We start from the raw sequence: 11,403 nt of genomic DNA on the forward strand, positions 1-11,403 counted from the left end.
ACAGTGAGGTGAGATGATAACTTTGACTGTCTTTGGTCTTCAGTGCTTGAACTAGTTTTGTCTTGTCCCCTCTTTGAAGTCCTTTTGGTGAATGAACCAAATAGATTTTCTGTGAAAGACCAAGTTTGGGGAAAAAAAGACAACAAGTTTGAACACCCCCAAAAGGATTTATTTTTTTTTTAAAGTATGGCTCACTAAGGTAGTATACAACATTGTTTTCCCACATGTATACTTGCCACCACATTAAAAAAACAAAAAACAAAAAACGAAAGCCAGCTGTTAGAACCACATGATTAGATTAAACCATAATCTGATCAGCGTGACCACCAGTGCTTCTGCCTTCTCCAGGGTCTGCTGATATCTCCTCTGGTTCCAAGTGTCAAGGCCTAGTGCAGAGGGAAAAGCTTGCAAATTTTGTCTTTTCTCTACAGTTCAGTCTTCAGCAACATGAGAGCTTTCTTCATGTTGTCAAGTACTAGTGGAAGAGAAAGGAAAGTCAAGATGTGACCAGAAATTGTACTAATAGGTAAAATAAACCCCAAATTCTGATACTCGATCGATAAAACTCGATCGTTTTATCCTATGGTGAATAGTTGGTAATCTAATTGTAAACTTTTTTCTAAAATTATGAGGAATGGCTTTATATCACAATCCAGTTATTTTCAATAGTAAATGCCTTTTCTACGAGGCACTATGATATTACCTATGCAGGAGACCTGCCTTTAAGGAGTCCAAAGTCTTAAGATAATGTGCTGTTATTTTGAGAATGATCAGTACTTGGGCTGTGCTTTCGCTGGTCCTCCCAGTCATTGCTAATGACTGTGATAATCTCTCTGCTGCCAAGACATAGCTTCCGAATCTTTTCCCAAATAATGTTTTAAGTCAGTGCCCCCGATGAGAATTTCTGTAATAATGACAAATATTCAGTGCCTTTGCATCAAGTACTTGAAATATAGTTAATGTGACTGAGGAAATGAATTTTAAATTATAAGTAATTTCAATATTAAACAGCTACAGGTGGCTACTGGATAACATATTGGGCAGTGTAGTTCTAGGCCACTAGTCATTGAGCAGAATTGGTTCTTAGGACAAAACTCAGTTTTTTTCCCAGAAGGACTAATTAGGTGTCACAAGTAGAGTTTCCCATCGAGGTATTTCATCTACCTTGAGTCCCTCTTGCTCTTCCCCCCACCGCCCCCCCCATTTTATGGCAACCCCAAGGGCCATATCTTGGCAACTCTTTGGAGCCATCTTTACTACTGATCTTTAAGACTGAACTCAATTTTAACTTCAATGAGAGAGACTAAATTATTTCAGTTTCATTATTTGGGTGGGTGGGTGGGGAACAAAGCATGTGGATTACTACAACTATTGTACTAAATTCTGTGGTAGAAAGAGTTGTACGCTAGTGTGACTAAGAGAAGATCTGAAAAGTGGGTAATATGGCCATAGAATACTCCTAGAGAAAAAGATACCCAATCAAAAAAATTTATCTTCAATTGAGATTTAAAGAAAAATGAGATCAAGCTGAGAGTGATTTGCCTGAGGAGGAGACTAGTTAGGGTCAAGCTGATTCTCTGGTGTCCCTGAGCAGGGCTTTCCTTTCCTTCCTCATGGTCATGTGGCCTCCGCTGCCAGCACAGCGCCATAGAGATGTTCATCAGCGCAATAGAGATGTTCAATGGCCTTAGCACTTACATAGAGCTGCGTCAGAAGGTTCGTAAGCGTAGAGACGATTTGAGTATCTTCCGGTGATGTCGGCTCTAACTGTCAGGGACGGGTCTGTAAGGAAAAGACAGAAGGCATGGAGTGCTACGTTTCCAAGTAACGTCTGTTGCTTGACATAGCTCACGTATTTGTCCTTGTCCAATGAAAGGAACACAGCATGTGTCCCATAGGATGTGTCCAACCATTCTGCAACCCAGCCTCCAGCATTCAGTACCCTAAAGCCCTGCTGGGAGCCATCAACAGCCCCACGGAGAAGATTATGAATCCTGCTGTCTTATCTGTAGCAACCTGAAGATGGGTTATTATCTTTGGGGTTGTGTTTTGGTTTTGTTGAAAACATTGACATTCTGTATTAAATTATTTTAAACTTTTGAAATGATTATGTTGTAATTGTGTCACCAAGAGCAACCTAGATAATTAGAAACCAACATCCAATGCTTAGTGTTCAAAACCAAGGTTCGTTTGTTTGTTTTAATGAAGAAAAGAAAGTAAGCCCTTAAGAGCAGCAAAGGTCAAATAAGCATGAAACATCCCTATTTCTTACTTTATTGTTAATTAGTTGCATTTTGAAAATAGAGATTTAGGAGTCATCCCTTATGTATTGTTTAAACCTGTTTTTTTTTTTCTTTCATGTTTTATATTTAACTGGAAGTTATCAATCAGACAGAAAGGTATTTTTGATATATCGTACATCTAAAAGGGAGGTAGTGCTGGGGTATACAGCAGTCTAGAAACCTTAGATGATTGAAGAAGAAAAAGGTGCACGTCGTGAAATCTAAGTAAAGAGGACATGTGAGAAGCACCTCTTTGTTTGCAGAGTCTGTCACAGGTATTTGAGTGGACAGGCTCTGCCATTTCAGAATATTGGACTGGGATCAACATAAATGACAAGAAACAGACACTCTTTTGTTTCAACAGAGACTGACGACCTGCTACTGCGTACAGAGGGTACAAGCAGCTGGTCTGATCTCGGTATTAAGTTAACATAAAAGGCTTTTAAACACCCAGCCACTGGCTCACAATCTGGGCTGCACAATGGAATCACCTGGAGAACTTTGAAAAATACTGACGCTGTGTCCCACCCCTAGAGATTCCGATTTAATTGGTTTGAGGCATGGCCTGGGCAGCTTGAGTTTTAAAATCTTCCAGATGATTCTAATGTGCAGACAGTGTGGAGAACTCCTGAGCTGGAGTTGTTTCTTATGACTGCAGGAACCAAACTCGGGTTAAAATTCCCTTAGATGGGAAAACTGTGAACAGAATTCCTGTACAAGGTAAGACTGGATGTCCTATTAAGTCTCTCTCAATTTCAGGGGTTCTAAATTTTCTAAGTCCTAACAAAAAAAAATCTATAAGGCTCCAGTTCATCCTGTCTCCTTCCTTTACTTTTTATTCCTCATTTGTACATTTAACATAAACTTGGAGGAATTACAAAGGTGAACCACTTGGTTAGAGTAAGCTCTTTTATGGGATGGGCTTAATTATAGATTTTAAGTCAGTAAGATTTTGATCAAAGCTAAACTCAATTAATTTGTTGTCATTTAAGAAATATTTATTGTTAGCCTACCACTGGGCGATGCTGAAAATGTGATGGTGAGCAGAAACAGGGTCAGTCCCTGCCACATGTTGTTTATAGTCCCATGGGAGAAATATTTATTAAACAATCACCCAGTAAATGTTAAATTATGACCGAGGAAAGTAGGACCATTGAAAGAAACATTGTGACACAAAAGCACATTGTGCGGATTTGATCAGGTCAGTGAAAAGCAGTGATGACTGGGGACTTAACTAGGTGATTTGAAGTCACAGAGGGAGAGTGGGAAAGGCTTTTCAGCAGAGGGAACAGCATAGGACAAGTTCCAGTGGCAGGAAGAAACATGCCTACTTGATTTTTTTTTCAACTCATATTCCTAACTTTCCTAAAGTTATCATCAACATTGTCAGAAAGAAGAGCCTAACACACAAACTGAAAGTTTGCCTGATTAAAAATAAGTATTGACAGACCTGATGTATTTGGGAAAATGACTAATGTATTTAAACCGTTAACAGGGTGTGTCCTGCTCAGATGTGTTTCTGGCAGAAGATGAAAAGTTAAAATTAGCATGTGAGAAAAAGTGCTGTGAAAATAGCTAGAAGATCACATTTTCTAATGAAAATACTTTGTGAAACTTAAAAGAACATCATACCCCTCATTAGAGCTTTGTGGTGGCATTGGCCATGGTGGAGTGGCAGATAAGGGTGGTGAAGACCGAGGAAGAGAAATGGCCGTGCTTGTGTAATTTTCAGAGTGCATTTCATCTCATTGTTACTTTTACTTACCAACAAACATAATTCTGGGGACGTATTGGCCATCAGGAGAAAGGTGTTTGTCAGTTGTTTCATACTAAGATTTAAAATAAAAACAGTTTTTAGTTTGTTTACTCATTATTTTCAAACTTGCTAATACAAAAATGTGTCCATTACTGTACTAGGCATCTTAAGATCATGTAAGGCACATCTCTTCCACAAGAGTTTATAATATAGATGGACAGACAAGTTACATGCATAAAATAATAAGTTAGTGCAGAATGTGATGCAGAACAGGAGATAAAGCACTGAATGTATAGGATAAACAACAAAAAAGTTTAAGAAGGAAGAATTCGGAAGGAATTATAGCATTCGGGGAAGACGTCCTCTATGAAGTAAGAGGAAATAGATTAATTTAAAAAAGCAGAAGTAATTTTTGGAGAAATTGACAGAAACACAGGATTATCTTGAGTATCCATCTATCCAGTTATCAAATTTTTATTTAAAAGTTTATTTAGCAATAGACAGCACTTATCACTCAAAAATGCGTAACCTATTGGGAGATGCAGGTAGGAAAATGAATATTGGGAACCAGTGGATGCAATGTTATAATAGAGGATGTGCGTATGCCATGGGTGCCCAGAGTAGGACATATAAATCAGTGTGCAAGTTCTTTCTATTAGGACTTTATGAAGTGAATAAGGAGGAATCTTAAAAAATGAATAGAAGTCAGTTACGTGGAAAAAGAGATCATTGTAGGCAAAGGGGAGAGATTGTGCATGGTAGAAATGGATAGCATTTTTCTGATAATTTTTTCTAATAATTTAGTTTTTGGAAAAGACTAAAACATAGGGGATGTATGAGGTAGTGGTAAGAGAAGATGCTGGAGAGGGGCTTCAGGGGCCAGCTCATGAATGACCTTGTCCACTGTACCTCAGTGTTTGCATTTGTTCATAAATAGATAAGACCCAGTGGAGGGATGTTAGAAGAGGTACTGTGGTTTTTGGAGTGATTAACTTGATGCCCACATAGGATTAGATGGAATTTATCTTGTAGGCAGGGAGCCATTTAGTAATATTGCAATAAGCTAGGCAAAGTGAACAATTCTTACACTAAAATTGTGGTTCCCAGTTTACAAAGAAGTGACCAAGTAACAAAAATATTTGAAAGTTAGAACCGCAGGGCTTTGTGACTGCTGGGGGAGAGTAGGAGAGTTCAATCTAGAATAACATGTTCTGTAAAATAGGCAATAGGGAAAGAAGAGCTATTTGAAAAGCCTGGATAAAGCTGATAAAGTCAACATCAAACATGTTGAGTGTAAGCTAATTATGGGATGTCTGGAACATGGTCGTATACACAAGTTGAAACTCGTTGCATGCTTGGGTAAAAGGTGGGAATTATCAGTGTGCGGCCATTGATTAAAGGCAATGTAGATGATGTTGCCCATAGAGACTATGGAATATGAAAACAAGGAGTATGTCAAATAACGATTCACCAAGGCACTATTGTTAGGGAGTGGAAGGAGGAAGAGGATCCTGTGGAAGGGAGGTGGGGAAGAATTACTGGTGTAGATGCTCTTTTGAAGAAGCCAACTTGTCAGCCTGTGAAGAGTATGAGAGAGGGGGTTGGGAGCTGGATGCTGGAGGTGGGGAACTGACTCAGGGTTATGGTAGACTAAGGCAAAAAGCTTGAACATCAGGAGAGGTGGTGATGATGAAGTTAGTGGGAATGCATGAGGATAAACATGTTTAGATTTTGATTGTCAGAGAGGTCTGTTTCAGGGAGAGAGGAGACAAAGGCTAAGAATGTGTATAAAACAGCCAGGACTGCAGGAAGGGGCACAGGAAGTAATTTGCAAAATACAAATACCTTCAATTATTACAGCAACAGAGAATAGCCTACCCACAGGAGAGTACTTTTCTGACAACCTAAAATTATTAATTACTAAATAAAAACATTAACATGAAATATAGATTACTAATAAAGTATTATTTTCTCTCTAGTCTTCGAGATGAGATATTTGGAACAAATCCCAGTTCATGCAGTGTGATTAAAATGTATAGGAAAAATGAATCATTCTTTTCAAATCATGAGCACTGGAGATGTCAGTGATGGTGAAGAGTACACTTACAACTAGATTGATGAGGACAAACTGCTCTGCCAATTTCTGGATTTCTTTATTTTCAGCAAACATTTTCTTTAAAGCTGTAATACAAAGAAAAATCATTAAGCATCCATCTCATCACCAGTTAAAACCATTATTCTCTGTTATATTTTAAGTTGAACTGTATTTTTAACATAATATTCAATTTTACCCTTTCAGACAATGATTAGTGAAGTAATATCTAGGCCAATGACTACCTTTGCTTCTCACCATTCACCCATTCATGTATTTATCTGTTTATTGATTGATTTTTTTCAGCCCAGATTTATTGAGTGGCTACTCTGCGGTAAGCACTGTTTTATGCACTGGGGATAGAGAAGTGAAAAAAAAAATGTGCTTTTTTTCAGAGAACTCAAATACCTGTATAGGAGATAGACCATAAACAAGTAAACATAATTTCTAATAATTTTGGTGGAGATATGTACTTTGGAGAAAAACAAAGCAAAGCAAGAGGTTTAAGAGCTATAGAGTAATCAGGGTAGACCTCTCTGAGGAGGCTGACATTGAAATGAGAGAGTTATCTATTCTAAGATTTGGGGGGTATGTCACACTAGGCAAAAGGGATAATAAGAACAATAGTCCTGAGGTGGAAATGAACTCAGATGTTTGAGGAAAAAGCACAAAATCCAGGCTAGCTGGAGATAAAAAACAAAAAAAAAAAAAAAAAGGGAAGAGTGGTAAGGAAAGATGGAGCCAGTACCCAGATCATGTCCAGCTTTATAGGCCACGGTCAAGCATTTGGATTTAATTTGACCCGTGACGAGAAGTCACTAGTGATAGGATCTGATTTATGTGTAATAGCCTCATTCTGCCTTCTGTTTTGAGAGCTGACTATATGGTGACCAGTTAGATAGTTATTATATTCTAGATAAGATGCAACCTTGGTTTGGACCAGGAGAGTAGCAATAAGACAATTGGGAAGCGGTTAAATTTGAGCAGGACCTATATACTATACAGAGCTCAGTGCAAAATAAAAACTATGAAACCCATTGTTCAAAAATTATTAAGAATTTGAAGACAGAGACAACAAAACTTTAAACCAAGCATGGAAACCTGAGAACTGGGCCCTGTGCAACTGCACAGGTTGCATGCTCATGAAGCTGGTGCTGACTTTAGGCTATGTTTTAGAGGTAAAGCCAATGGTAACTGTTGATGTATTGGATGTGGAGTATAAGAGGAAGCAAGAAGTCAAGGACGAATCATAGAGCTTGTTTTTTTTCAAGATATGCACCAATGATTAACATAAAATGTGGAAATATTTGAAGTTACTTTAAAATATCTTCTTACTAAATGAAATACTATTTTTTATTCAACCATGCTAGGTGCTAAGGATAGAAAGATGAGTGATCTAAACCTTGGTCCTAAAGCAAAAGCCTATAAAGGAAATCATATTTAGAAGAATAAATTACCTTGACTGTGTGGACATTCATCCAAGTGATGAATAATCATCAAGGGTTTGTTGCTTTAAGAGAAAAAGAGATTGGGTAATTTTTAATGAGCAGGATTTCATGTATAACTAAATAACACTAGATGGTGCTCTTGAGAGCTTTGAGAGAACTCTGCGTAACCCTTAATATTTTTACCTGGTCTTGGATTTATATAAGGCTTCTTCATACGTCTGAGTCCAGATGAGTTGATCACCCCAACCTAAAACAAAATGAACCAGTGTATTTAAAGCTATTATAATTTCAGATCCAAAGCTGTTGAAAAGCTTTGATGGTAAAGACTGGAAATATATACTTGATACTAAAGAAGAAAAACCTCTAGAGAAAGTAGAAATAATTATAAAATTTTGATAAATCTAGAGGGAGCCTACAGAAATACGTTCAGCACACGAGTCTCAGCTTCTCAATTTAATAGCATTGGAAGCTGACGAGAGGCTGACTCCTACCTCTGGAGAGGGTCTGGGGCAGTTTGGGTGGAGAGTCCCTTGTGTCCTTCTTAGCTCCCTGTTTGACTGTGGTATCTTTAGCCAGAGTGTAGGAGAGGGCCACAAGAAGTAAGAATGTTGATACTGAAATCTTCTCCATGGCAAATCTGATATGGAAAACAGGTAAAATATCAACAAAAGGAAATTAGCAGTCTTCGAAATCTTCAGACTGTCATCAACAGGAATTGAGATTTAGCTGAGATTGAAAATATGCAAAATCAGTGAAAAACTATCTTCTACAGAATTTTCCTAAGAATGCAATGTGAATATCTATCATCTGTCTATCTATCATCTATCTATCATCTATCTATCTATCTATCTATCGATCTATCTATCTATCTATCATCTATCAATTATCATCTAGCTTTATACAGATATAACTAAACTGATGTAGATCTTTATAGGAATCTACAAACATATATAGATATATTTTAAGAAACAGATACAGATAGATTTTAAGAAAATAAGTAGATATATATACTCTTATAACTAAGGAAATTTACATTTAAATTTTATGCTTAAACATTTTCAGTGTTGGAAGGCATCTTATAGATTACCTCTTTTTTTAATCACTTCCCTAATGCCTCATTTTATAGATGAAGAATCTGAAATTCAGACGGGTGAAGATTTATGGGATGGGTGTAGAACCAAGGCTCCGGGATCTTGCCCTTTTGCAGTGCTGGCTCCCATTTTCCCAACCTGAAACAATTACTCTAAACATACATAGTTCTTTAGCCTTCTGTTCAAATGGGGACATTGCCATTGAAAAATAAGATCTGAATAAAATGATTCCTTATTTAATTTAAAACCTGCAAAGTTTGTCACTTAACTGCTGTGAAGAAAGTGTCTGTGAACAGGAATGTGAATGGCAAGACAAGGTCCATGAATGAGTGAGGGAGACAGCGAGCTCTCAAAGTGAGCTCGCTAGCAAATCACTACAGTTATCCAGGGACCATAACACGCAAAGCTGGGAGACTTGGGATTTTAGTAGAGTCAAAGACTGAAATTGCTTAAAATTAAATATCTAACATTGGTGTAGGTTTTGAATTAAAGCAAATAAGCTCTGAACAGGAAGCAGGATGGACTATCAATGCTTCGTATTTTTAAGGGGAAAAGTTCCCCATGTTCTGATAGCTTGAGTGGGACCCTTTGCCAATTGTTAGCTGATTTTTAAAAAGTGTTGCTAAATCACCAAATCCAGATGATGCCTTGTATTAAACTGACTAATTATCCAAATCATAGTACATAGCCACAGAATGTCTTAACTCAAAAAACAAAAACAAAAAAAAGCTAGGATATACTTTCTTCATTTTTTACACTGATAAAGATGTGGAAATGCCAAGAACAATTTTTGTATCCTAATGTTCTGCAGAAACAACTCAAATGTACTACAAGTCAACAATTTCCAGCTTTCTTAGTACAAAGACTTAATGTTAAAAAAAACCCAGGCACTTTTATGGGAGAGTAATCGTACTTTTTCAATATTAGTTGATTCAGAAACATCATAGCAAATAGCTACTTTGGCTTTATGAACAAACGTCTGATTTTGTATTTTAGTTATAACAACAGCATCTATGTATATTAAAAAAATAATTGTGAATTGATGATGAAGCATTTTACCCATTTAGTTCATTGACAGTCCTTGTCGTGCAAGTGGCACTTAATAGCCCTTGTGATAGCTCCACAGCTTACAGGTTAGAACTATTGATATGTTACATGTTATGGTAGGACGACTCAACAAAGACTAATATAACTCCTGCTGAACAAACATCCTGCTGTGAGCTGACTTTCTGAGATTTCATTCTATCGAATTTTCATAATAGACCCTGCTCTGTAAACTTCCTGCCTAAACCACCTCAAAACAGAATGCTAACAATGGAAGATATTGACAATTTAGACACAAACTTTCTCTCTCACCTCTCTCTCTCTCTCTCTCCCCCCTCTCCGTCCCCCCACCTCTTTCTCTCTTTCTCCCTCCCTCCCTTTCTGGCACTTTTTACTGGTCGCTCTATCTGTCCTCTTATCTTTGGCAAGGAATGAACTTGCAGGTTTCAGTATTTCTATTCATAAATTTCATAAATGCTTCAGGAAAGCACCCAGATCTCTCCTCTTATATTCTATCCCATGAATTTAAAGATTGAAGAGCAACAAGAATATCTTTGCACCAGATAGCGAAGAACTGTTTTTCTGACTTGCAGTAATATTCTGAACTGCAGTTCCAAGCAGGCAATCCGAGCTAAAGTTTCCTAGTCTTATGGGCCTTGCTTTAGGCAGTGGGAGAGAAATGGAGCATTACATAGGTGTCCAGTGCACAGTGACAGAAGACCCTGGGCCCTGTCCCAGGTTTAAAAACAAGTAGAGTTCATCTACTCTTACACCTCTTATTTCCCAAGGGAGAAATCATTACCTTGAACCAGCTCAGGAACGGAGCACTCTGCCAGCTCTGGCCAAAGAAAGGCCCCAGTAAATCTTTGGTGAAATTTTCATTTATTCTCTCTTCAAATCCCATTCAAGTGCCCTTGAAACTACCTTTCACTTCTCTGTTGATTGCCTGCAACTTTACACAGTAATCAAAGGCCAAAGCTTACTCTGAGCACTCCAACGCTATTGTCAGGAATCTTACCTGGAGTTCCCCACCCACCTGTCTGTGTGAGCCAGGTGGCCTCTGTGCCGTCCAAGTTTCCTAGTGTGCCAGCTCTGCCCAACCTCTATTTATGCACCGGAGCACACCGCAATCCCACCCACTAATCCCTATTTACATGTTGCAAACTCAGAGAGGAACTTTGCTTTTTCTAAGCGATTGTCTCCTTTGAGATAAAGATTTTCTTGTTTTTAAAAATAACGTTGCAAAGGGTATGATTTTCAGTATGCATGTTTTTAACTGTTTGTGGAAGTATATTGTTAAGGGATTTGGACAAGATCGGCAGCATGCCAAATCCAGGTAAGCTTTAAATGAAGACTTTTGATTTGCCTGAAGGTTGATTTGTCTTTATGTGATTGGATGGACTATGTGGTTTGTAGATTTTTTTTTCTCCCCTTGGATAGACTGCCTTTACTCAAAAACACACAAGAGATGATTCACAATTGAACCCCTAGGGTCATATAACCTGCTATCTTCCATTATAGTATAAATTATTTTCCATGGTAAACTTCCCTCTTCCTGGCAAATAAAATATACATTTACTATAGATATGAACAATGTACAAACCAAGCACTCACATAATATTCCAAAACTGAGGAAGTTATTGAAAAAAAGATACCCTAACACTATGAGTCTTTATTACTTTGCAGTTGA

At 37.7% G+C, this 11,403-nt stretch overlaps 1 protein-coding gene across 3 annotated transcripts; it reads right to left on the minus strand.

Moving 5' to 3' along the window:
- Positions 1–274: 274 nt before the first annotated feature.
- On the minus strand, positions 275–10,898 carry AGR2 (anterior gradient 2, protein disulphide isomerase family member). 3 transcript variants are annotated; one of them, XM_039862451.1, is made up of 8 exons: positions 10,750–10,898; positions 8,070–8,215; positions 7,762–7,825; positions 7,588–7,640; positions 6,146–6,219; positions 4,048–4,111; positions 1,699–1,782; positions 275–475 (listed from the first exon to the last, which is right to left on the minus strand). In XM_039862451.1, the coding sequence occupies exons 2-8, from the start codon at positions 8,206–8,208 to the stop codon at positions 426–428; spliced, it is 528 nt and encodes a 175-aa protein (XP_039718385.1). In that variant the 5' UTR covers positions 8,209–8,215; positions 10,750–10,898; the 3' UTR covers positions 275–425. The 3 variants fall into 3 exon arrangements, with proteins under 3 accessions (XP_039718385.1, XP_039718384.1, XP_039718386.1); XM_039862450.1 differs by having other exon boundaries at positions 10,732–10,870; XM_039862452.1 differs by lacking the exon at positions 10,750–10,898 and adding an exon at positions 10,516–10,594.
- Between the last annotated feature and the right edge of the window lie 505 nt (positions 10,899–11,403).

Source organism: Pteropus medius, unplaced genomic scaffold (assembly GCF_902729225.1).
Source record: "Pteropus medius unplaced genomic scaffold, Ma_sr-lr_union100, whole genome shotgun sequence".
NCBI lineage: Eukaryota > Metazoa > Chordata > Mammalia > Chiroptera > Pteropodidae > Pteropus > Pteropus medius.

What these genes read in the sequence shown, in the direction of transcription:
- AGR2 (XM_039862451.1), bottom strand. Translation starts at nt 8,208, where the DNA reads ATGGAGAAGATTTCAGTATCAACATTCTTACTTCTTGTGGCCCTCTCC. An exon ending in TTGTCCTCATCAATCTAGTT is followed by an intron (nt 4,112 to 6,145) that starts GTAAGTGTACTC and finishes TTTAAATCTTAG; the next exon opens with TATGAAACAACTGACAAACA. An exon ending in ACCTTCTGACGCAGCTCTAT is followed by an intron (nt 476 to 1,698) that starts GTAAGTGCTAAG and finishes CTCTTCCACTAG; the next exon opens with TACTTGACAACATGAAGAAA.